Here is a 23,253-nt window from a genome sequence, read left to right on the forward strand (position 1 = left end):
TATTTTCTCTTATTTTAAACAACGTTGATATTCAAGTAGGTCATTTACTTTTATAAATGGAAAGTGCATGTAGTCTTGTTTTATGAATAACTGATGTATTGTGCGCATTTAGTTGTATTTTATATATTTTACTTGGAGTGAAATATCCATGGCCTAAAAGAATGGGTGTCACATTACAATGTTGGTGGGCAGATGAATTGCTTATTGGCCTTTTAGATGACCGCAAATAAAACTGTAAACAACTCAACTAGATAGTATTTAAAATGTCTACGTCTAAATTATAGCTTCCACTCATAGTCTGTCTCTCTCGCTATAGTAAGCTGCCTGCCTGCCTACACTGCGTTTTTAGGCATCACAGACATTTGATGTCCGCCAGAATACTTGATTTTAAGGCACAACCACGAAGTAGGTTAATGTGGAATTTCTTAGATCATTAGATGAGATGAGCTCATGTCAGAGAAAAATGAGAGAATGATGAATATCCCATTTACCTGTAGTGTTGACAGCTGTGGTGTTTCTGAAGATAGTGAAGTAATTAAAAACTGTTGATGTACTTTTTAGTTACAACTAAGGTTTAGGTTTTGTAACTCAATAGTAGTTCATATTAATGCAAATTATTTTTATTTTGCATTATGATTTTCTTAGCATGAGAGTCTTAGCATTTTGAATACCAGAAGCCCCTGTTTCTGGTTTTCCAACTCATTTTTGCCATGATGAATCGAGTTCTTTATGCTGCTGGCACGGTCCCTTGAGTCGCTGACCCCATTCATGTGTATTTACATATGCTTAAGCGGAGCGTTCTGAACAATATTAATATGTTCCCTAATGTCATGTATTACATTAATTTTATATGGTGATCTAAATAAATGGCCTCATTCTGATCACTCATGCCAAATGCACCACCTTACAGAGATGATATGAGGATGTTTATTTAGAGCTGAAAAATATGTAGTAACATTATGATTTGTAACAATGATTTATGTCAGGGTGTTGACTTGCATTCCTCTTAGATAAGATTCCCTTCTCATTTCATGCCCTGTTTAATGATTTTATTCCAGTTGTGGCTTGCCTAATGAATGCTACTGATGGCATGTTGTGGTTGTTTAATAAAATATGAATTCAAGGCCCTGTCTATTGTCCTGATTCTGCCTTCGCTTAACTGCACTGTGGGCTGAAAACAGAGATCTCTGTTATCTTTTGACAATGGTTGTTAAAATGAAACAAGATCTCGGGACCTCACACAGTATCTTGTAACTTCACACACTTCAAGTCTTGGCAACAAAAGCTTACAGACTATGTGTTATTAACCATAGTATCAAATGAAGCATTGCGTTAATCTCATTAAAACATACTCGGTCTCAGATGGAGGGAATTTTCCATCCATTTATAATAATGAAGACATTTATCGCTCTAATGCTAATACAGATGAACAATGCCCAATTAAACAAATGATGTCTTCGTCAGAATAACTTACGAGGTCTCTAGTGGTTGTCATCTCCCACTGGAATCTTCAGTTTCCATAGACCTCGGATAATGACTCACCAGAACTCGCCTTCTTGGACGCAGATTTCAGATCAGGGGTTGTTTGTTGTTGTCCAATTTCAAATTTTGCATCTTAATGTGGTTTGTAGTGAAAAGTCACAGATATATGTGCAGTTGATTCTTCTGAGGTGGATGTGCGAATTGGTGCTACGTGCTTTCTAACTTTACTCTTTACTCCTTGATTCAATAGGAGAATCATTTGAAGAACTTTTTTTCTCTAGTTCTTTAGAAAACCAGCTATGTTCTTATGTTTTCAAGAGCTTGGGAAAACAATACGCTGATCTGAATAACATTGATATTTATAGCTGTAACATCAGGACTGTTTTTTTTATCTGTAAAGAACCAGAACCAACTCAAGAACCCCAAAAATGTCCACGATAAAGTGGTTCTTTTCTGAATCTGTGGTGCTACAGGTGAATCATTGAAGAGCCTTCCCCTTCCAGTAAAGACCTAAAAGTTCTGTTGGAGTTTTTGCAGCTAGTCAACAATCGGTGATAAAAAGCTCTCAGAAGGACCATTTTAAAGTTGAAAACTCATGCTGATAGTGTCAGTAGCCTCTGCTAGAACAGCACAGTCTTTTTATGAAGGAATGAGAGCAGGGACTCCTGGGCAATGCTCCATACAGTTCATTATTGTGGATCTGAAGAACCAGAATAGTGATCCATTCTGAGCAGGTTTTAGACGGCAATCATTGCTTTTAAGGGGATGTGGAGTAGGTTCTTTTGTACTGCACATCTCAGTATCCTGACCTCTTTTTGAACATGGATGGACATTGGATGGTTAGTGTATTGTAGGGTTAACAATAGTTTAAAGGGACAGTTCACCCAAAAGTGAAATTTTCTCACGCTCATTTTGACTTTATTTCTTATGTGTAACACAAAAGAAAACCTTTTCAAAAATGTCCCTGATTTTTGTCCGTACTATGAAAGTCAATGGAGTTCAATGTTGTTTAGACCTCACTGACTTTCAAAATAATTATTTTGTGTTCTATACAGTCATGAGACGTTGACAGAATTTACATTTTTTGAGGGGTGATCTGTCTCTTTAAGACCGTGAAACGGCATTGTAGTTTTAAGCATTATCATTTTCTTTTTTTTAGATACTGGTTTTCTGTATAGCTAAATTGCTTTTTCAAGGTATCCTTCTGTTTATTTTAGCAGCTATGATATATTTTTTTTACATGCATGAACCGCTTTAATAGATAACACTCTTTTATGGTTTTTTTTTTTGGCCTCTGGTTTCCTGTCATTTCAAGTTTTGCTTTGTAAATAGTGGTGCACCCCTTTGTAAACCTCACCATCCGTGATCTTTTTCAGCAAACTTATTATGGCTGACGTGGGAGAGTGATTAGTCGTTATGTAACGGGGCAGTTTTTGCATGGCTGTGGTCACTGTTCTGACAAGAAAAAATGGTTTCCATGCCACAAATACATCATTTAAACCTTCAAAGTTCTCCCAAATTATAGATGCATGAATAAAGATATTGTGCTCCTGCGTGTGTGTGTGTGAGAGTGAGAAAAGCTAATGCATGAAGTTTATGCCAGTTGCCGTGTATGAAGTGTTTTAAGTCGGTGACTAAGAAAACCAGAGACAACAATTCATGACGCTATTAACAAAGTGCAGTTTTTGCACAAATAAACTCGAATTTGTTTCCAAACATCCGTCAAATAATGTTCCCAGCTTTAACGGCAATCCATTTAATGAAACCTCTAATGCAGTTGTGGTTTTTGTGTATTTACACTGTACTGAAATTACATGTAAGTAATAAATTGAATTACGGGTTTTTTTTATTTATTTAATTTACTAAATCTGATTGGCAGGATTTCGTTCATCAGTGGTAGGTGGTGGAGATGGAAGTTCCAGAATGCTCTCGCAGTTTTCCTGCTGCTGCTCTGCTTCTCGACTTCAGGTAAAGGAGCTCTACAGTTGTAAATCTAAAATGTAATAATGCAAATAGTGTGTTATCAGGAAATGTAAGCCATAGTTAAGTTCTGATCTGAGTTTATATGTATATTGATTGCACATCATGCTAATCAACATTGCTTCCATTTCATGAATTCATCTTTTCCCCTTTTTAATGTCATGTTTCATATTTTCAATTTACTTTTTTCACTGTTTTCTCTGTTCAGTTTATATGTATATACATGTTTTGAACTTTCTATCAGCTTCCTTACATTTGTTTAAATAACTTTCTTGCTCTGTCATGCTTTTTTAATCACCTTTGACATGCTTTTGTTGTCCTTGTCCTAGTCACAACCAGTTATACATGAAAAATATCTCATAAAAAGACATTTTTTAAAATAACGCCACATTCAGTTTAGTTGTGAAGAAAGATCCTACATATACTCCTCCATATATAATTAAAACAGGACCCAAGGGTGAGATCTGGCTCTGTCAGTGGTCTCACAGCATGCATTGGTGGGCTAAATTATTTACCGAAACTGCTTCTGTTTTTAGGCCAGTCATTACGCACAACATTTGTAGTTGTTTTTGTGCAGCTGACTAATCTTTTTTACGACAGACTTATTATTCAGACGTGTTATTAATGTTTTCAGAACCAAAAAACATGGCCTTAACTGGCAGCTTGAATCCTTAATCGGCCTGTTGTTGCTGAATTTAAGTTCCCTGTGCGCAGTGGTTGAATTGTAAAAAAATTTCAGGGGGTATGGTGTGGTCAATTTCTTTTTCGGGGTGGGGTGGGGGGGTATGTGGGTCCTGTAGCTAATTTTACATAATGATTTCAAAATTTGTCTAATTTTTAAAAAGGTTTTTATTTAATGAAAAATTAGCCTTATTAAATGAACTATTATTTATAAGCTTTTTTTTCCTTCTTGGGCCTGAAATGGAGGAATTTTGGTCAATATTGATAATGAAACAATATTTTGCTAAATGTGCTTTTGTGCTGGTTTAGGCCTGTCATGGATAAATAATGATGACAATAAAACCACCAGTAGGTGGCAGCAAGCCCCTGTTTTGATAAATGATTTATTGAATCGTTCAAATCAAACGACTCGTTCAAAACGGCTGATTCAATTAGAAACGTAACAAGCCTGCGTCCCAATGTGCATAATATCCATCCTAAATTCTATGTGATATTAGTAATTTTCAATACCATTTAGGGCAGATAGGCTGGATAGTATGCACATTGGGACGCAGGAATAGTGTCCATCTGAATGGGCCGTTGAATCACTGGCTCACTCGATTCGTTCAAAAACTTGATTCATTTAAGGAACGAAACACCATGTTACTATGCACTGTTGTATAAAATTAATAGCACATTTGTGCTCGCGCATGTAGGCCTACTGATATTCAGAAAAGTACATTGCTTGTGCAATGAATATAAAAATATAAAAACTCATACATGGGTATTTTTTTCTTTAATTGCTTGAATTATAAGGTTATTTTACCTGTATTCTAATAGGCTTCATCGCGCAGTGAATGCTTTTGGACTCTCAAGACGTGTTTTTGTCTGGTTTTTGCAAGGTCGATGACTCGATAATGTCAGCTCTCCTATCATCTCTCAATCCCTCACAGTTACACATACAGCACAATAGCATTATGTCAGGGGAATGTTTTTAAATTCTAATGAAGGAAAAATTATACCTTTTCTGTTGTCTTCTTTTTAAAGAAATTCAAAAGTTGCGCTTGAACCATTTTGCGCGAAAAATGACGAACACTTGCTTCCGCTTGTGCGCAGCTTGTTACAGAACCGAGTTCTGATTGGCCAATCGCCGTTATTCGTGAATTATCTTAAGTAGATCATTTTAACATTTCATTTGCATGATAAGTTTTACATAATACACATTATATTAATCCAAAGGGGATGGTAAGGGGGGATGGTGGTTTTACTGAGGGGATGCTTTTTGTCATTTTTTTCAACCAGGGGGATGCCATCTCCCCGCATCCCCCCTCAATTCGAGCCCTGCCTGTGCGCTTCATATGAAAAGCATGTGTCTTTTTAATAATAGTCGCATACCATGGCTCACCTGATTTGTTCGTACTGTTATATTGGTCCAAGAAGGAACGTTTATGGTCTTTGGATGCCTGTCAGAAATGGTTTAGAGCAAAGATCAGATTTAATGCTGGGTATCAGCATCAGGGAAATTTCTAAAGCACTTTAATAGTTTAAACGACGGACAAGCGAGTGTTAAAACTCTTTCAAAACAATGAAATTCGATTAATGTAAGCCACAGCAAAAACAAATAATGGAATAATGTTGTGGTGGGAAGGCCAAGAGCAATTTCGAGCATCATTTTAGGACGTCCGCCTCCCGTAGGCATTCCAGACCTCACTTAAATCACGCCTAAATCAAATGTAGTTCAAACTTGGAAAATTCTTGATGAAAAAACTTGTTGATTAGATCTGATTTGTCACGTTCAGTAAACAGCGCACACAGACTCTCCATCCCAGACATGGAACCTTTACTGTCCTCGTGCAAGAGGTTGTCATTAAAACCAGATGTGATTATGGCCCATAGAGAGACCAACCCCTTTGTGCATAAGTTCACAATATGCTTTTGTTGCTTGTTTTCATACCAAAACCGCAAATGTACACACAACTTGTCACATGTTTGTTCTTGGATGCCCTTGTTTTTCTGCCATGCTTCATAAGCCAAGGAGCCATTGGTGTGTTTATAGAGTTAAATCTCACTGAATCCTTATAACAGCTCCTCCATGTTGATCAAGAGCAACGCAAAAAAAAGTGCACAAGTGATGGACTCAATTAAGGAACAGTTCCCCCCAAAATGAAAATAATATAATTTACTCACCCTCATGCCATTCCAAGCCCATGTTATTTTTTCTTGATTCCATTAAACACTAAATGAAATGCTGGGCAGAATGTCTGAGCCGTTTTTCCCATACAATGAAAGCAGATTTCAAAGTTTATAATTCTATGATTCAAAATGATAAAAAGCCTCATAAAACTGTCATAAAAGTAGTCACATTTATATTTTAGTGTGAGAATTATTGTGGGATTATAGGGCATGTATCATATTGACCTTCACTTCAGCAGCAGGCACTTCACAACAGTGCTCAAATCCCATATAGCAGCTTATTTGTTTTGTTATTTTATTTTTATTTTATTTTATATGAAAAAGAACAGCTTGGACATTCTGCCTTGCATCTCCTTTTATTTTTCATGAAAGAAAGAAAATAACGCAGGCATCCGTAATGACAGAAAGGTGACTAAATGATGACAGGATTCGCATTTTTAGGTGAACTGTTAATTGACCCTTGGCAGATGAATGCAGCACACCTGAGGTACAAAGACGGCAGGTAAACTGCCAGGAGAGTGAGAGAAATGAGACACTTCAGGATTAAAGCTTTCACAAAATGTGACGCTGCTGAAAGGGCTATTTTTAATCTCCCAGGCCTTTTTAGCCTGAGATCCATGTATCTGGCATTCCATCTTTTGTCATCTTCCCTAAGCGCCCTTCTTCTAAAAGGACATTTTGAGATCAAAGCTCTCCTTTTCTCCTGTAAAATCATGCAGGCATTGTTTCATTGACCTTCACTTCATCAGCAGTCACTTCACAACACTTTGCAAATCCCATATCACCAGTATTTTGTTTTGTTTTGTTTTGTTGCTATAGTGCAAAACTTAGTTCGTAAACCAGTGCATTTTTCAGTTTAATACCTTTTTAAACATTATTTTTATACAATTTTAAGTGTAATAAATTACATTGTTCCATCTCAAGCGAAATGAATATAGTTTAATATACGTGTGATATAATTACACCTTCAAAAAGATAACAGGGTTAACATTACAAATTACATGTATGTTTCATTTCATTTTCAACACATTTAATGAACTTACACTCAACACATAGTGAAAGCTGTTATCAGCTATTCATTTTTACACATAAGTATATGAACGAGACAAATTGTACTTATTTTGAATGATCTCATAGTGAGTAAATGACCTTTGAGTGGAGTGATCCTGTTTTGTACAGTTTGTGCGAATGAAATTCATTAAAAAAGGCAGGTGACGTGTTCAGTCCCCCTGACGCACTACTGAGATGGGAACCAGGATCTGAGCAGCACACGATATATTGTGCCAGTTAGAGCTGTGGCTTCTGTAGCACAGTTAGTCGTGCCGCTTTTTACTGTGGCCCACTCCGACAGCTTTGCACACAACTATAAAACAGTAGGATATTCCAGTAGCGTGATTCCGTCCAATAGTGATTTCAGCCTCTTTCTGCAAAACACTCACAGGCCACTTGTCAAAAGCTGATCCCATTCCTTGCTTGTTTAAACCCCAGGCATGATGGCGGAAAGAATGATCTTTTTTCCCTCACCTCTGTACTTGTTTTTGCTGGACAACTGTTATGAATTTTCCACCGTTTTCTGTCCCAGGTGTGTCGATGGGGTCTTGTTTGTGGTGGGTTTTGTAGTGACCCAGCTCAGACTGGTCTGACATTCTGATTTGTGCGGTGTATTTGATCCTCCAGAAGAGACCAGGAGAATGCAAATGTGCAGAAACGTTAGCTTACGCTCCGATAAAAAGGGTCTGCTATACATGTATGAAGTGTTGTTTGCATGTAGAGCCTGCTGGCTTTTCAACGTGAAATAAAATAAAAAATGAGGTAGTTACATGTATAAAATCTATTTAGTTAAATTGTTTTACATTTTACAACTTGCAGCGATACAGCCAACGATCGTTTTGCCCTGGAGCCATAACACATAATGTGCTATACTTCATTAAATTCAGAGTCACTCTCCAAAAGTAATTTTAATCACATATTTTGCCTTTTCTTGCATATTTAGTTTAATTTAAATTAGGCTTGAATGCTGGCACAGGGGTATGGGAAACAAGCACAAACGAAAATTTCTTAGTGTTATTCCATTAAGAAATTATCCGTTAATTTTGTACATTTATAAAACTTGACCTGAGGCACACAGTAACACTTCTGCAAGAACGTGTGTATATCGCTATTATGTATGTTAGTAATTTGTATCCTTTAAAGTTCATTCACATTTACCTTGTAGTGTATTTGGTCTGGACCTGACTTAAGCCCTATTCGCACGGGATTAGTATTATCTGGGGACCTTGTGTGATTTTGAAATTACCCCCCCACATCTGAATTTCGTGTGGTGCATTCGCACGGGATAAGCGACGCCTGTGATTTTACTCGAATTTACTGATTTATCTCCCGGATACCCGGAAAGTATACTTAAAATAGCTTAAAATGCTTTAAAATAAGCTAAAACAAGAACATTTAGTTAGAAACAACTTCAACAACTTGAGATATATATATTTTATTCCATATTTTATTCCGTAACTTTCTACCAAATTTGTTAGAGAGTGAACAAAGTTCATAACTTGCAACAGTAGTGATAATGTGCATTCATAGTTTTCATAAAAAGACATCTTTTGATTCAAGGAATGCTTTTAGATTTCTGACCACTTCTAAACAGAATCAGAAAGGAGAAAAGTGTGTGGTTTTGGCTTCTTGACAGTTTGGATTGAAATGTAAGTGGTCTGAAATTCAGCCTTTATATCAACTGTCCACTCTGGTGAACACAAGGCATGTAATGACTCGGGTCTCTGAAGAGAGCGAACTCTGTGGTTTAGTTTGTGTCCCCTTAAACGGAAGATCATTTTCCCTTTCTAGGGTGAATGCCCTTTATCCTTCTATTCTATTAGAGAGCAGTTCTCATCATTAAAGTGCTTTATTGTTTCCCTCCTGGAATCTGTGTAAAGCCATCACTTCCCATATTTCCTGTTTCTCCTGAGATACAATGACTATACCTGCAAGTTTCAAGCCAACTACTATGAATACCTTTTTTTATGGCCACTAGTGGACCTTTATTCTGGGATGTTTCATGCAAAGAGTTTTAAAATTTCATGCATGAAAATTCAATTAGTTGTTCTCAACAGTATCATTACTGTAAAGGAAAAACTGTTTCTGCAGAAAGAAAAAAACTCATGGAATATTATTTACTTGGAGAACATATAATAAATCATTGAAATTAGTTTGTCCTTTGACTGTTGGAATGGGTTATGAAATGTAACCCTCAGTAATGTTTGTTTACTTACATCAAACTTGTCCTGAGGAAGCCACTGCATCTTGAGAAAGTTTAATTGCTCAGCGCTGCTCAATTTGCCAAAAAGTGCTGTGGTTTTTGCTTATGTGCTTTTCGGGACTGCATGAACAGAGGCCATTGTCTCTGAGTCAGGTTTTTTTCCCCATTGAAGTCTTAACATCCGAGAGTTGCCTTGAGGGATCTTAAAGGATATGGTTGGTGACGCTGATCATAAGTCCATGAAATGGTTCAAGATTCTAGGTTGTCTTAATGGGAAAATGGCTCCAGGACTCCTAACAGTAACGTACCATATCTCGATCAAACTTGATATCTGTCTCCCTTCCGTTCTGTCCTTGTCGATGCACTAACCCAACGGCTGTCTAAACGCATCTTCCTGTCACCTGACGCCTTTCCTGTCCTTGGCCTCTTCTAATACCTGTCCTTTGTGAGCTAAAGTGACATGTGACCTGTTTGCTTGCAGTAGCACAGAGCTGCCAGAGTAGCGTCAGCTGCAATGTGGTGCTCACCGACTCCCAGGGCTCTCTTACCTCCCCCTGCTACCCCAATGACTACCCACCCAGTCAGGCCTGCAAGTGGACCATACAGGCCCCGACCGGCTTTATAGTGCAGATCACCTTCCTAGATTTTGAGCTCGAGGAAGCGCACGGCTGCATCTATGACCGCATCGTCGTCAGCACTGGCACGAGCGATGCCAAATTTTGCGGCTTAACACCCAATGGACTAACTCTCAACTCCAGTGGCAATGTGATGGAGATTTCCTTTAACTCAGACTTTAGTGTCCAAAAGAAAGGCTTCCATATCAGTTACAAGCAAGGTATGTTTATTGCATGGCGAGCTCTTCACAGCATGTATTTTAAGATATTTTAATCATTCATGATAGATTTTAAGGAATAATTTAATTTATTAAATTTTTTATTCCTATTTATTTCATAATGTATAATTAAATAGATTTTTTTGTATCCTGTTATGGTTTATTGGATGCCATTAATTATGTTTTGTGGCTTAAAAAAACATAATCTTTCCCCACAAGCGGGACAGTGAAAGCAATGTTTTAATGTAGTGAATAAACATCAGACGTCATAGACAGCAGTATTATCAAGATTATGTTGCTCCATTTCATATCATAGCTGCTCACTTCATATTGCTTTGTCATTCACGCTATCAATATCATCTCATTGAGTTCTTATGACCACGGTCACAATCGTTTAACTATATTGAGTTATTTATTCAGCACTTCTCTCATTCTGTCAACAAGAGTTTTCAGCCTGCAAAGTATTCTAATCAATGTTTTTTTTGCTTGTTTTTCAGAAAAAAAAAGTAATTCATTTGATTTTGTGACCTAATGAGGCCAGTTTTCAGATATTGCATTAAGTTCATATTTCATGACCACTGGCGTAGTTTTTGCCTCTTTTTTATAAACAAATGAATGCCTGTTTTTGGAACAGAATGATGTGAACATTCTGGTATTATTAGGTAAAGTGTAAAATAATAAATTTTAAAAAGTGTCTTTTTAAACTCTGAGTGGAAAACAAACTAAAATGTAAAATTGTTATATTGGTTTAACTAGAAGACATGATTTTTGTAGATTTTTTTGAAAAACGGAAAGAGTTTGGGAAGTCACACATTGTATTTATTTAGGGTTGTAATTCTTTTTGTGAACAAAACTACAAATTCCTAGGTGTAGGCTCATTTTCAGGCAACAAGGGTGCCTGTATAAATTGACGGACACAGTTATGTTCAATGGAAAAGTGCACACTCCTCTAAAAGAAATAACAGCCTGCAGAAATAACCTTTGTTATGAAGTCAGACAGGTGTGAAGGTCCCCATTAGCACCCAGTAGCTTACAGATTTAGACACTGCATTTTCTATTACCTTCCCAGTGAAACAGGTTTGAAATTAAACACCTTTGAGATCAAGCTCATTAGTATTTAGTGTTCAGCAAACCCGTTGCTTGTTCTGTGATCAGTAGCGTCAGATGTCTGGTTATGTCAAAAAGCATCATGAATATAGAGTGCAGGGATCTAATAGTACAACTGGAGGTGTATTTTTCCATTCCAAATTGCTTGTGGTTTTTATAGAGAGACTGCCAACAGACACAAACTTCCGCCAATTAAATGAAATGTGTCAGCAAATCTGACTTAAAAGAGGTGTTTTAACATGGGCGAAAGAATATGACTGTCCGGTTTGGAAGTTTAAGAAGCTTACTTAATATAATGTTCCTGACAAACTTGGATGATTTCAGACATTAATGTTTCTCTTCTTTTCTCTTGTGTGTATAATGAAACAGTTACTCTGTTATATTAGCTGATTCTCATTTGAATTTAGTCTGTGTTGTCCTGTTTAGCCAATTTGGAGATCATAAAGAGGTTTGAATGAACCATTTTCTATTCCACAATAACTAAGTGCATGCATTTGTGTCATATTTTAAGATCTAATGTTATTCACTCTTGCAGTGGCAGTGGCACTGAGGAACCAGAAGGTCACAATGCCAAAAAGCAGCAAGAATGTAGTGAGAGTGGCCAATTCAGTCTCCATTCCAGTTCTCACTGCGTTCACTGTGTGCTTTGAGATCGCCCGCACTGCCCAGAAGAGCACAGAGACCATCTTTACCTTGTCTGATGCTGATGACACATCCATTTTGGCATTTGAGAAGACAGGCAGAGGCATGGAGCTGTTCATCGACGGTTCCTACTGCTCTGTAAACGACCTGCTCACCAGCTCAGACATCACGTCCAGCATGACGCCCATCTGCCTCACCTGGACCAAGTCCACCGGCCTTGTGGCAGTGTACTTTGGAGGCCACTATCGAGCTAAAACCTGCGCAGCCTCTCAGTTTTACACCTTGCCGAGTGGGGGAATCCTCCAGCTTGCAGGAAAAGGGTCAAGCTCGGTCAGTGTGGATGATCAGAATTTGGATGGCTTCATGTACAATTTCCGATTCTGGGATTACGCCATGCCCTACTCTGAGCTGTCTGCCCTCACCTGTGATGTCGAGGGAAACGTCATTGACTGGGATCATCGCTTCTGGACTATCCCAGGCAGTTACATGCAGACTGACAGCACTCTCAGCTGTAGTGAGTATATGGTTTCAGTTCTATTGTGCGGAAGCTGGTTTATTATAAATTAATAAACGGGAGAGATTAAATTGAGAAGCCATCACACACAACTCAGTGCCTTATAGTTTTGCCCACTAGTACCATTTTCTCAAAGTATGAGATAAATGAAATAATAATCTAATAAAATAAATTTCAAATAAAAACATGTATTTATTTATTTATGTGTTAAATTATAGTGTTGAGTTATTATATTTTTTTTTCAGATTTTCATTGCAAAATGAAACTGTTTCTGTAGACCCCCTTTATGCTTGGCATTGGAATAATCCATTACACAACATATAAGTAGAACAATTTTTTTGTCTGAATCCAAAATCTGAAATTAGTTTCTAGTAGTAATCAATTATAGTAATTTCAGATTAATTTCACACTTCACAGTAAAAAATTCTAATATTCTAAAAAAAAAAAATTAGAAGTAAACTTGCTTAAGAAGTAGAAAGTGTTTGAAAATACATAAGCAAATACAGACACATAAGAAAGAAAGGGAAATTGTATTTATTAGAGTACTGTAGTTTTAAACCAACAGAAAAGACTTTGCCAGTCCTGTGATCACAATAAACCCCATACTGTACGTAAATGCACCCAAGATGCATTAAAAACACATTCAGAGGTGGTCACAGACTGACCACATTCAACAAAGATGTGCATGCTAAATGTTGTTTTGTTAAGTCTTTAAAATACAATCACACAAATAATATGTAAGTGCTGTTTTCCATTTTACATAAATAAATGTTATTGTATCACACTGGACATGCAATGGAATGAAAGGTGAAAATGCTATACAGCTAAAGGGTATCCAGATACTTTCCAGATACAAATGGATGTTAATGCCGAGTTTAAAGGGGCCCATTTCTTGTGCACTTTCTGATAAACTAAAAATGCAGAAAGAATCTTGAGAACCATTTCTTATTCCGCTACCTAAGACAGCACTTTAAAAGTCCTTCAAATACCCTCCAACTCTCAGCATAGAGGAATGAGCTTTGGGTGGAATAGAGGAAAAGCAGGCATGACTCACATGCATAACAAGCCTCACCAGGGACTGCTTTCTTCCACTTAGTTACTTAGGTTCCTGAAACTCTAGATGCCCAGCACATCAGCAGCCCATGGAAAAAAGTGTCACTTTAAACGATGGCGCCTCAGATCAAAAGCATTAACTCACTCAGTAACGTTCTGTGCCCTAAGACAGATAAAGCCGTACGTCCTGTGTGAACATTTGGTCTGTGTTAGTCTTGGAAGTTATGTTGGAATTATTTTCTCTGGATAACCTGTTAAATCGCCTATATAGATTCCTGTTAAAGGTATTTCCTTGTCAGGAGGACATCAGAACAGAGAGGGTACTGATTCCTCATCAGAGTTCCTTTAGATAACTGATCATATGCAATTCATTAGCAACACATTGTCTTTTTATGTTAATATACAGTGGGCTTCAAAGCTCTAAAAATGCTTCTCTTTTTTGACAGTTTCTTCATTGCAAATTTTATTATTAACATGAAAATAGTAGGAATAAAATGTTTAATTGAAAATATACATGAATGTCTTATTTGATTTGTCCCCCTTTTGCTTTGCTTTGTGTCCATCTTGTGCATCACAAATTTGCTTTTTGATAAAGTAATTAACTAGTGCAGAATCTAAAATATTTCTACTGTATTTAGCCTGCAAAGTCATTTTTTTCTAGTAAAACACCTTTAAAAGAAAATAACTTGCTTGAGAGGTAAAATTGTGTTTGGTAACAAAAGCATGAATGTTTTATTTGATTTGTCCTACTTTTGCTGACGACCGAATGATTTGAAAAGGATAGCCTTGACTGATCACCATCCTGTGCATCACAAATTTCACAAAAGTAATAGGCCTATCTCATAAATAGTGCACAATCTTTTTTCTTATTGGTTTTACATTTATTTGAGTATTTTATCAAAAACTTTTAAACTATTTGGCTCAAGGTTTAATTGGATGTTGAATCCAAGATTTTCAATGTGGACTCCACATTGAGTCTTTGTTTGCTTGTATATACCGTGATTAATGTTTTCAAAGGCTTTTTAATTATCTGTCCATTTCAAAGCATGAAATTGCTTTGATAGATACCATATGCAATTTATATACATATCCCTGCCATTGGCTAACTTGAATTGAATTATGTGCTTATGCTAACTGTAGTTTGTAAAGGCAACTAATTTCTCATCTTCTTTTGCAGTCTGTTACCCAAATTGCATTCACTTAACAGCTTCAACTAGTGGTGAGTGTACTGCTAACATGCCTAATATGTGCGGAATTGCTTGCTTTGAGCTGTGAAGGTCATGCATGACGTCTACACAATGTCATTCAACGTGTGGCTGTACCTATAGATGCGTTTTGCCCAGTTCTGTAAAATGTCCTGAACTACATATAATGCTCATGTTCTTACTGACGGACATTTGGAAAGCTGATGTTTGTTGGCATATACTTATACTTATATATTTACTCACTCGCATGTCATTTCAAACCGGTATGACTTTCTGTACTTTCTGCTTTTTAAGGACACAAAAGGTTAATTTCTAATATGCCACTGGTTGCTCTCTTCTATTGATGTGAAGTGAGCTGAATGGAAACTGACGCTTCAAGCTTCATAAAGAATGCAAAAGCACCATAAGAAATATCAGCACATCTGATATCAGTCAGTATATCAGCTTTGTGAATTTTAAGTTATTATTCACTGAAAATCTAGTGAGTTGATAACTATTTTGAACATGAGAACCAGATCTGTCAATTTCTAGAATAAATCATTTAGTCTGATATTGTAAACTGGATCACATGATTAACTGAGAAGATCTGATTCCTTCATGAATTATATGTCTTTATGGTATTTTAATGGTGCCTTTTTCATTTTGGAGCTTCGTTATTTTAAAAAGAGTGACCAGAATATTTTTAGAAATGTACCTTTTTGGTATTCTACTAAAGAAAGTCATTCAGGTTTGGGACGAAATGAGGGTGAATAAATGAACTACCCCTTTAATACATTCTTTTGTTCCATTCATTCATTTAGAATTTTTGCCATTTCAGTGCTAGACTTTTCCAGGGCATTTTTGCTTTTAGCTAGCATATTTTTTTTTACCTTGACAGGAGCAGTGCAAGACCCCCCCAGCCCTCTGTAGACAGTTAGACGCTGGAACCTATGACACATAACTATTTCCTTTGCTCAGTTACAACCAGCTGTGCTTGTGATGTTGGCATAAAGTCAAGAGGCCCGTGAAGTTGAGCCCGGAGCAAAACTAATGCTGTTACTAATAAGCATGCTTTTAAAACGCTACCCTCCCCTGTCTTTCCATTGGCTACTCATGTGATTCCCTCTCATCCTTTGACAAGACCAGTGGGAGATGGCGATCCCACCTTGCATGGAAATGCAGCAGAGGAGCCTGTCCTTAGAACAGCTGAGGTTCTATTTCCCCTCAACCTGCCTTTTAACTCTAAACTTCAGGATGATCAGAGACTCTGCGCTATAACACTAGGCAGTTGTCGCAATTTGACGTCTCTGTTAATAAATTAAAGAGCTCTTAAAGTTATCCTGCTACTTCATTCCTATGATGTGCTATGGATTAGTTGCTCTGTGTAGTTTGACACCTGAATCAAATCATCTTTTTCACAAATGACTTGTGCTCTGAGCTTAAGTCAGAGTTACATTGGATTTGAAAATGTCAAAATAATCAGCTTTTGTTGGAACCAATAGCATTTTAATTTACACGTAGTAAATCCTTTAGCCATCAAGACTCTTAAAAGGTGGAAAATATCATACAGATCTGGGAAAACCTTTAAAATTTTGGTCCGTGCAAAAGGTTTATTGACTAGACTTTTGGTCATCGCTCCAATCCTCAGACGTGGTCTGATGAGGATTTCATTGACTAAAGCTTAACCAATAGATTTGCATTGCAAGTTGAGGTTTTGCTTTTGCGGATTGCCTGGCTTTTCAATTATTTTCAAGATTTGGTGTCTTCATGCGTTCAAGCATGTTGTTTAGACACAGCTTGAGCTTTATGTCAGCGGATGAATCGGAAAGATTTGAAAAGCAAAAGAAGATGCAATTGGTATTTCACACATCCCTAATGGATTTGTGTTGAGAAAAGGTGGCATTCCTGGGCCTCGATCAAACCAGCCTGCAGAACATTTCTGTCATTCAACTGTGGCAAATTATTCAATTCCACTTTTGAATCACTGATGTTCAAGTTTCAGTGTGGACATTTTGAGGTCACTTTCCATTGTCAAAGCCCAGAGGAGTGCTGAGAAATGTATGACACTTTTACGATCCAAATCTTGTCCTAAGGTAGACTTGAATTTCTATTTATGGATGTAAAAGAGAGAGAATTAATATTTTTGACAGTGCTTTGGGAATGTCCAAGTCTGTCCATCTCAAACTTGATTCATTTTAGATGTATTTTTGTGCAGCATTTAGATTTTATAGATATTTTCTTGAATTTTGAATATAACGTGTTGTCACAATATAAAACATGAGGCATTCTCATGCTGGCTGTTTATTTAGTTTCACTTTAGAACTGTTTATTTTTCAAACATTTCATTTGTTATAAAATGTCAAATGATCATTTTCAAATCTTTCTTAGGCACTGCCATAGCAACTCTTTCCCCGGGAACCACAGGTTGTGCTTCCCCTGGACTTGGCTGCCCAGGTAGGAAGAAATATCCTAATTATAACTTTTCATGCTGAACACATTCCTCAAAACATGTTTTAGATAATTGTTCTAGATAATTAGTTGACCCATTATAAACAAATATTGTCTTTACCTTTTTGACTCATTTATGACTTTGCTGATTAACATTATTCCTTTGTCTCTTAATTTCATTGCTAGTTTTAACATGAAAGAGTTTAAAATACAACCATTTTCCTTGAAAATTATATGTAATACTTAATTGGCAAGTCTTAGTACTTGCGTAAGCATGACAAACAAAAACAGCTTGCCTTCCGCTCATTAAGACACCCCTGAACTGAATTGGTGGCCAGTAAATGTCTATCATCATCTGGGAGCCATGAGAATCCTCAGGCCTCCTGTCCTTAGTAATGGCCATTAAAGGTCATTGTCCCATGCTTCTTTCCCACTGGTCTACTGAAATCTCATTGCATAATATTCATTCCCATGAAGTACAAAAATGGCATATTCATGCCTGGAGATTTGACAATCTTTCAATAAAGTTAAGTCTTCTGGTTGAGAAATAAACTTGAATTAATGTCACTCGTCACTGAACTATTATTGTCGTCATCATTTTTTTAATGTATCATGTTTGCAGAAGCAACCTATCATGGAGCTAAAATATCTTTGCATAGAAATCCATATCAGTGTATATAACTTCTATTTAATTGCCTCCTTGAAATGTCACAGTGATTAATTACATAAAACTGCTAACTGGCTGTCATATCTGAGGGAAAAAGCATTAAAAATGATGAACTGACTTTGTGTATTTCTGAGGATACACAAGGTAGAATTTGACCTATTGGGTGTTTATAGAAAATGACTAGAAACAGACAGAAATTTGTGAGGAAAACATGAGAACCACCAAGAAAACATTTCCCTTTTCATTCACGTGTGACTCAGCAAGGGAAGTTAAAAACAATCATCTGTTGCCCAATTTTTCTTGCCATTAAATAGTTTTAGAACATGTCATGTTTCTCATTTTTGGTTATTCTCTTTTTTTCCATATTCATCTCACGCTATGCTTGTAATGCACACAACTGTTAATTTGCTCCACCAGTTGTTCTTGCGTTTTTGGTTTCACTCTAACCTCCATTTAATGCCAGTGTGCCTTTCTTCCATCCCTGCCACCAGCAACATTAACTGTTACCACCGCATCCATTGCCACCACTAACATGATTCCTACTAATGCAACAACCCATGGTAAGCATTCACATCTGTCTTCTCATCATTTTATACCTGTGTTCCTTTTGTTTCATGAGGGTAATGTCTTTTGCCTAATGCAGAACAGGTGGTGGTCAACTCATTTGGAGAACATCAATATTAGCCTCGAAAGTAATGTTCCATTTAAAAAAAAGATGTTTTATTAATGCTAATGGCTGTGTTCCAGAATTTGTAATGTTTTTTTTTAATGCTCAAAACTAGATTTGAAAAAAATGCCAATGAGAATGATTGCTTTATATGGTGAATTGGTTGAATCACAGCACTCTATTTTTTATTATTTTTTAAATAATCATGTAGGATTGTTTTAAAGTAAGCAAGTCTGTCTGGTTGAAATGCTAATTTCTGTCGTACCATTGCAGTTTACAAGTGATTTAAAAGCTAGTAGACAGAATTAATTCCTTTTAAATGTAATTTCCCCTCTCTTTTCATATTTTTTTTCTTTTCTTCTAGCATCAAATAATGTAGCAACAATGCAGATTATTGTCTAAATTTAAATTGATTCCAAATGGGGCAGTTTACTGTATATAACTGTGGATAGTTTCCCCAAAAAAGAAAAATTCTGTCATCATTTATTCATCCTTGTGTTGTTGAAATGATGACATAAATTGTATTTACTATATGCCATCTTTTTCTTCACTGGTATATTCAAAGTCAAATATATATCTACATTTTTAAAATAAGGTTATGAAGCAGATAACCCAGTAGATGTTAGTTTTATCATTTTAAAGATGGATGCATGCCGGTAGAGCTCATTATCTCTGTATTTTCTTCATCAGCTCTTACTACTACTCTTTCATACACATCTACTTCTAGCATGCCTCTAACCACAACTTCTGGTAAGCACATATCTAGGTTTCCTACTGTTTTATATTCTGTTTAATGAGGTATGATAAATGCCCTCACTAATACATGTGCGCGGCTCTGCTTCTTTGTACCAACGCTAGCTCTACTCACACCAACTACTAGTGCTAAAACAACAACTACTACTGGTAAGCTAACAGTTACTGAGTAAAAGATTTAGCCATTAATATACATGTATGCTGTTTCATATTGCCTTACTGACCAAACCTATAACGTGTCTGTGTGTGCCATCATTAGCACCAACTACATCACCTTTAATCCAATCTAACCCGCCACCCATCAACCCTGGTAAGACATCACTTCTACAAAAGATGTATTATCAAATGCCAATTTTATTAGCTAAATTACTCAGTATTGTCTAGAATCTGCTTTTACATCCATTTGATTGTATGTTTCCAATACCCGATTATTTTAACAGATTTAAGTTTATTTGATGTACTGTAAGACTAGATATGTAACATGTTTGTGGCATTTGGACACTTAATGTGCTGTTACCTGCAATATTAAAAAAATATATTTTGGATAAAATAGTTAAACATTGTTTTGGCAGATACCTTGCATTGCCCAATAAAAAAAATAAAAAAAGGCCAATAAACAGAAAACATTTGCATGGCAGTATATGGACCCTTGTCTCATGTCCTCATGCATAGCTTTACTCTATGCGTGTTCATTTTCCTAAACCCATTCATCAGTCATTTAATCCATTCATTCATCTGCAGCTGCTGCTACTAACTCGCCTCTGTCCAACCGCAAAACCAATGGTAAGCCAAACCTGTTATCTCATGTCATAAATGGCTTGCTTGTGCTTACCAGGGGATATCACTGCTAAACTTTCATTTGTATGGGCAGAATGGGAACTGCTAGCTTGTTTAAATGGGAACGGGAATTAAAACGATTGGTTAATTGCTCTGAAATTTTCTGGGTGCAGATGAAAGGCCTCACCTATTTTTTATGCATGGTTTGTATACTTATCGAATATTAGAACGTTCAGAATTAATTGTATAAATAAACACCATTCTAACTCTAATTTGTCAAGTGTGTGCTGTGATTAGCTTGTTTTTGTTTGTTTTGTTTTCCAATTTGGACTTGACTTCTACCTCCTGTATGTATCTGTTAGAATCTTTCTTGTATTTGTATCTTGTAAATATTTTTGTATTTTTTTCAGGTCTTAGCAGTCTTTAAACACTTACCTTCGCTCTTCTCTTTCATTGCATATTCTTAAATTCCCTAAATGTGTTCAACTAAAAACTTTTCTTGGCAGCCAACCAGAGCATGTGAGCGGAGCGGAGCGGAGCGTTTCGTTACAAACAGTAAACAATTAGGCCTGCTAGAGAAATTGTATGTCGGAGCGGGAATTGGTTTACGGTGAGCGTGAGCGGAATATTAACGGAGCGCTTGCTTGGGCGGTTAGAGCGACTGAGTGGAGCGCACGTCCATAGAGCGGAAAACGTAGCGGAGCGTCACACCGCTCCGCTTCGCTCACATGCTCTGCAGCCAACCAACAGTTCTCTACTGTTCTCTTGCTTTTAGCAAAGCTACATTTTAAAATTAACTACCATTCTTATTCTTTCACTTTGTGCATAGCACTCTGTGTACTTTAATATAATCTATTTTATAATTAATGGCTTATTTATGATGCTAATATTATCTTTCTATCCTTTATTCTGCACTAACATTAGCATTGCTTTCCAGACAGATTTCCTGAAAAATCCTGTGTTTCTGCTTTTTTTCAGATTTCTTCACAGTCACCAGCATTGTGTTAATGACTGGATTATGTTTGTGCTTTATTTCAAACAGTCATTGTGCTAACTTCTATATTGTTTTTTAGAATGTTTTTTTTTCCAGGTTGGTTTTCCAGTATATTGTTCTGTTGTATGGTGTACTGTATATCTACAAAGATAAATAATAGCCTGCTCTGACCTCTTCATTTTTTATATCTGCAAAGATAAATAATAGCCTGCTCTGACTTCTTCATTTTTACCAAATCCGGGGGATCCTCTGCTAAATAATTGAGCTGGAGCAGAAAAAGAGAGGGCTGCATTTTTGTGGTCACTACTGCGGTTTACTCCTCGCGCTGAGACTCCGTCCACTAGCTCTCCCCCTGCTAGGCCTCTTGTTGCTCCTGCTCCCTGGGGCCCCAAAACATCACTCGGCTTCATCTCCACACCCCTCATCTGGCCCGTGAGGAAGAAAGTTGAGGCTGCCATCACTCGACCACACAAACATCCCACAATCCATCTGACCAAGCCGCCTGCCCAACCGACAATAAGCATGACGAATGAATCCCACTTGCCGAAAACATCTACAATGGCCCCCGTTGCCAAGAAAACAGACTCTACAAGCATGAGGCCAGCCTATCCCCAGGTGAAGCCTCCGTGGCAATCAGACGCTCACAATCAGAGTGAAGACTTTGAGTCTTTCCAGGTGCCATCACACAGTAATCGTAAGAATAAGCCACTAGCTCCCCAACTGGTCCTGAGCGATAGTGACAAGAACAGCACAGAGATACTTGAGTACCCATCTGGTTTTGGCCCGGAGACGTTTTTTTACGACATTGACTTGGATGATGATGTCTTCAGCCTGTTCGACTTTGATTCCACCTACTCCCTGGATGAAAGCTTGGCCACTGCCATCCCCCATAACATTTCTTTCTTAGAGGTAGAAAGTGTGCCTACTGTCAACACCACGACTTTTGGACCTGTGAGACAGGCTGTTAGCAAACAGGAACATTTACACAGTCAGTCAGACCTTAGTTTACCCTGGGCTATGTCAGAGCGGCAGGAGACAGACGGCAGCTGGACACTTATCCCATCTCCCACCATGACTCCGGGAGGAACGAGTGTGCAAATGATCCAGCTTGAGCTCAAGAGTCTCTCTGACCAAACAGCAGCATGGCCAGTGCGGTCGCCCACACAACTAGTGGATATAAAGCTAACAAGCACTGTGCCTTGGGGCCTCTCGGAGGCAACTGCCATCGAGGACACCTTTAAAGATGCGCAACACGGTCAGAAAAAATCCACCGTCGAGCCCACAACGGTTACACATGACCAGATGGAAACTTTAGCAGAGGGTTATGGCAGGACAAGCTTTCGAGAACCTGAGTACAGTCTTACTGATACCACCCCTTCCTATTTTTCATCAACCTCCCAACAGAGCTCTTTCAACAATCTCCCCGATCAAACTATTTTACTCATAGAGCCTTTGGCAGCGAGCCTTCTCGTTCCGCAAGGCAGCTATTCCCTCACAACAGAGACACTTGTTATCTCCTCTCTCACTTCTTCTCATAGTGTCGAGCCGGTGGCTGGACTGCTTATGGGTTCAACCCGCAGTGCTGCCACTCTTATTGAGCCCCTGAATTCGATGCCTACTGCAGGGGTTCAAAGTGATTCCTTAATGACAGAGGCCATCAGACCGAGTCTATTGTCTTCTTGGCCTCACACTGATGTTTTCCCATCTCTGACACCTGGCTCAGCCCAAAGTCTCTTTATTTCTGATGCCAAAAACAATGCTGACCTGGTTTTACCCTCAATGAACAATCAATTCATCCTCTCTGAAAACCCACAAGCTGTTGACTCTAGCCAATTCCCAACTCGCAGTGTTCTCACTGCGTATCCAGGCATCACAAGCAGCATTTCTACGTCAATAGTGGGCAGCCGGTCCAAATTAGATTCACCTCTGGCGCTGGAGCCGTCGCGTGTAAACAGATTGCCAGAGACCCTTTTCAGAGGCTTAAGCAGGCAAGGCGATGTTAATCCTTCAGAGGCTGATCTGAGGGACTTGTCACATATGCCTCATA

At 37.7% G+C, this 23,253-nt stretch overlaps 1 protein-coding gene across 9 annotated transcripts in view; it reads left to right on the top strand.

Moving 5' to 3' along the window:
* Window positions 1-23,253, top strand: part of adgrg6 (adhesion G protein-coupled receptor G6) — a 40,454-nt gene that overhangs the window by 1,804 nt on the left and 15,397 nt on the right. For 3 of the 9 annotated variants that reach the window (XM_016537512.1, XM_016537505.1, XM_016537508.1), the window contains exons 2-11: window positions 3,362-3,450; window positions 10,050-10,403; window positions 12,043-12,663; window positions 14,894-14,935; window positions 17,289-17,354; window positions 18,507-18,575; window positions 19,373-19,432; window positions 19,535-19,585; window positions 19,695-19,745; window positions 20,177-20,218. In XM_016537512.1, the coding sequence (XP_016392998.1) occupies window positions 3,362-3,450; window positions 10,050-10,403; window positions 12,043-12,663; window positions 14,894-14,935; window positions 17,289-17,354; window positions 18,507-18,575; window positions 19,373-19,432; window positions 19,535-19,585; window positions 19,695-19,745; window positions 20,177-20,218 (1,445 nt within the window). The remainder of the gene's footprint in view (window positions 1-3,361; window positions 3,451-10,049; window positions 10,404-12,042; window positions 12,664-14,893; window positions 14,936-17,288; window positions 17,355-18,506; window positions 18,576-19,372; window positions 19,433-19,534; window positions 19,586-19,694; window positions 19,746-20,176; window positions 20,219-23,253) is intronic. The other 6 variants (XM_016537509.1, XM_016537514.1, XM_016537506.1 and 3 more) reach the window with 5 other exon arrangements.

Source organism: Sinocyclocheilus rhinocerous, unplaced genomic scaffold (genome assembly GCF_001515625.1).
Source record: "Sinocyclocheilus rhinocerous isolate Xijiao unplaced genomic scaffold, SAMN03320098_v1.1 scaffold185, whole genome shotgun sequence".
In the NCBI taxonomy this organism is placed as follows: domain Eukaryota; kingdom Metazoa; phylum Chordata; class Actinopteri; order Cypriniformes; family Cyprinidae; genus Sinocyclocheilus; species Sinocyclocheilus rhinocerous.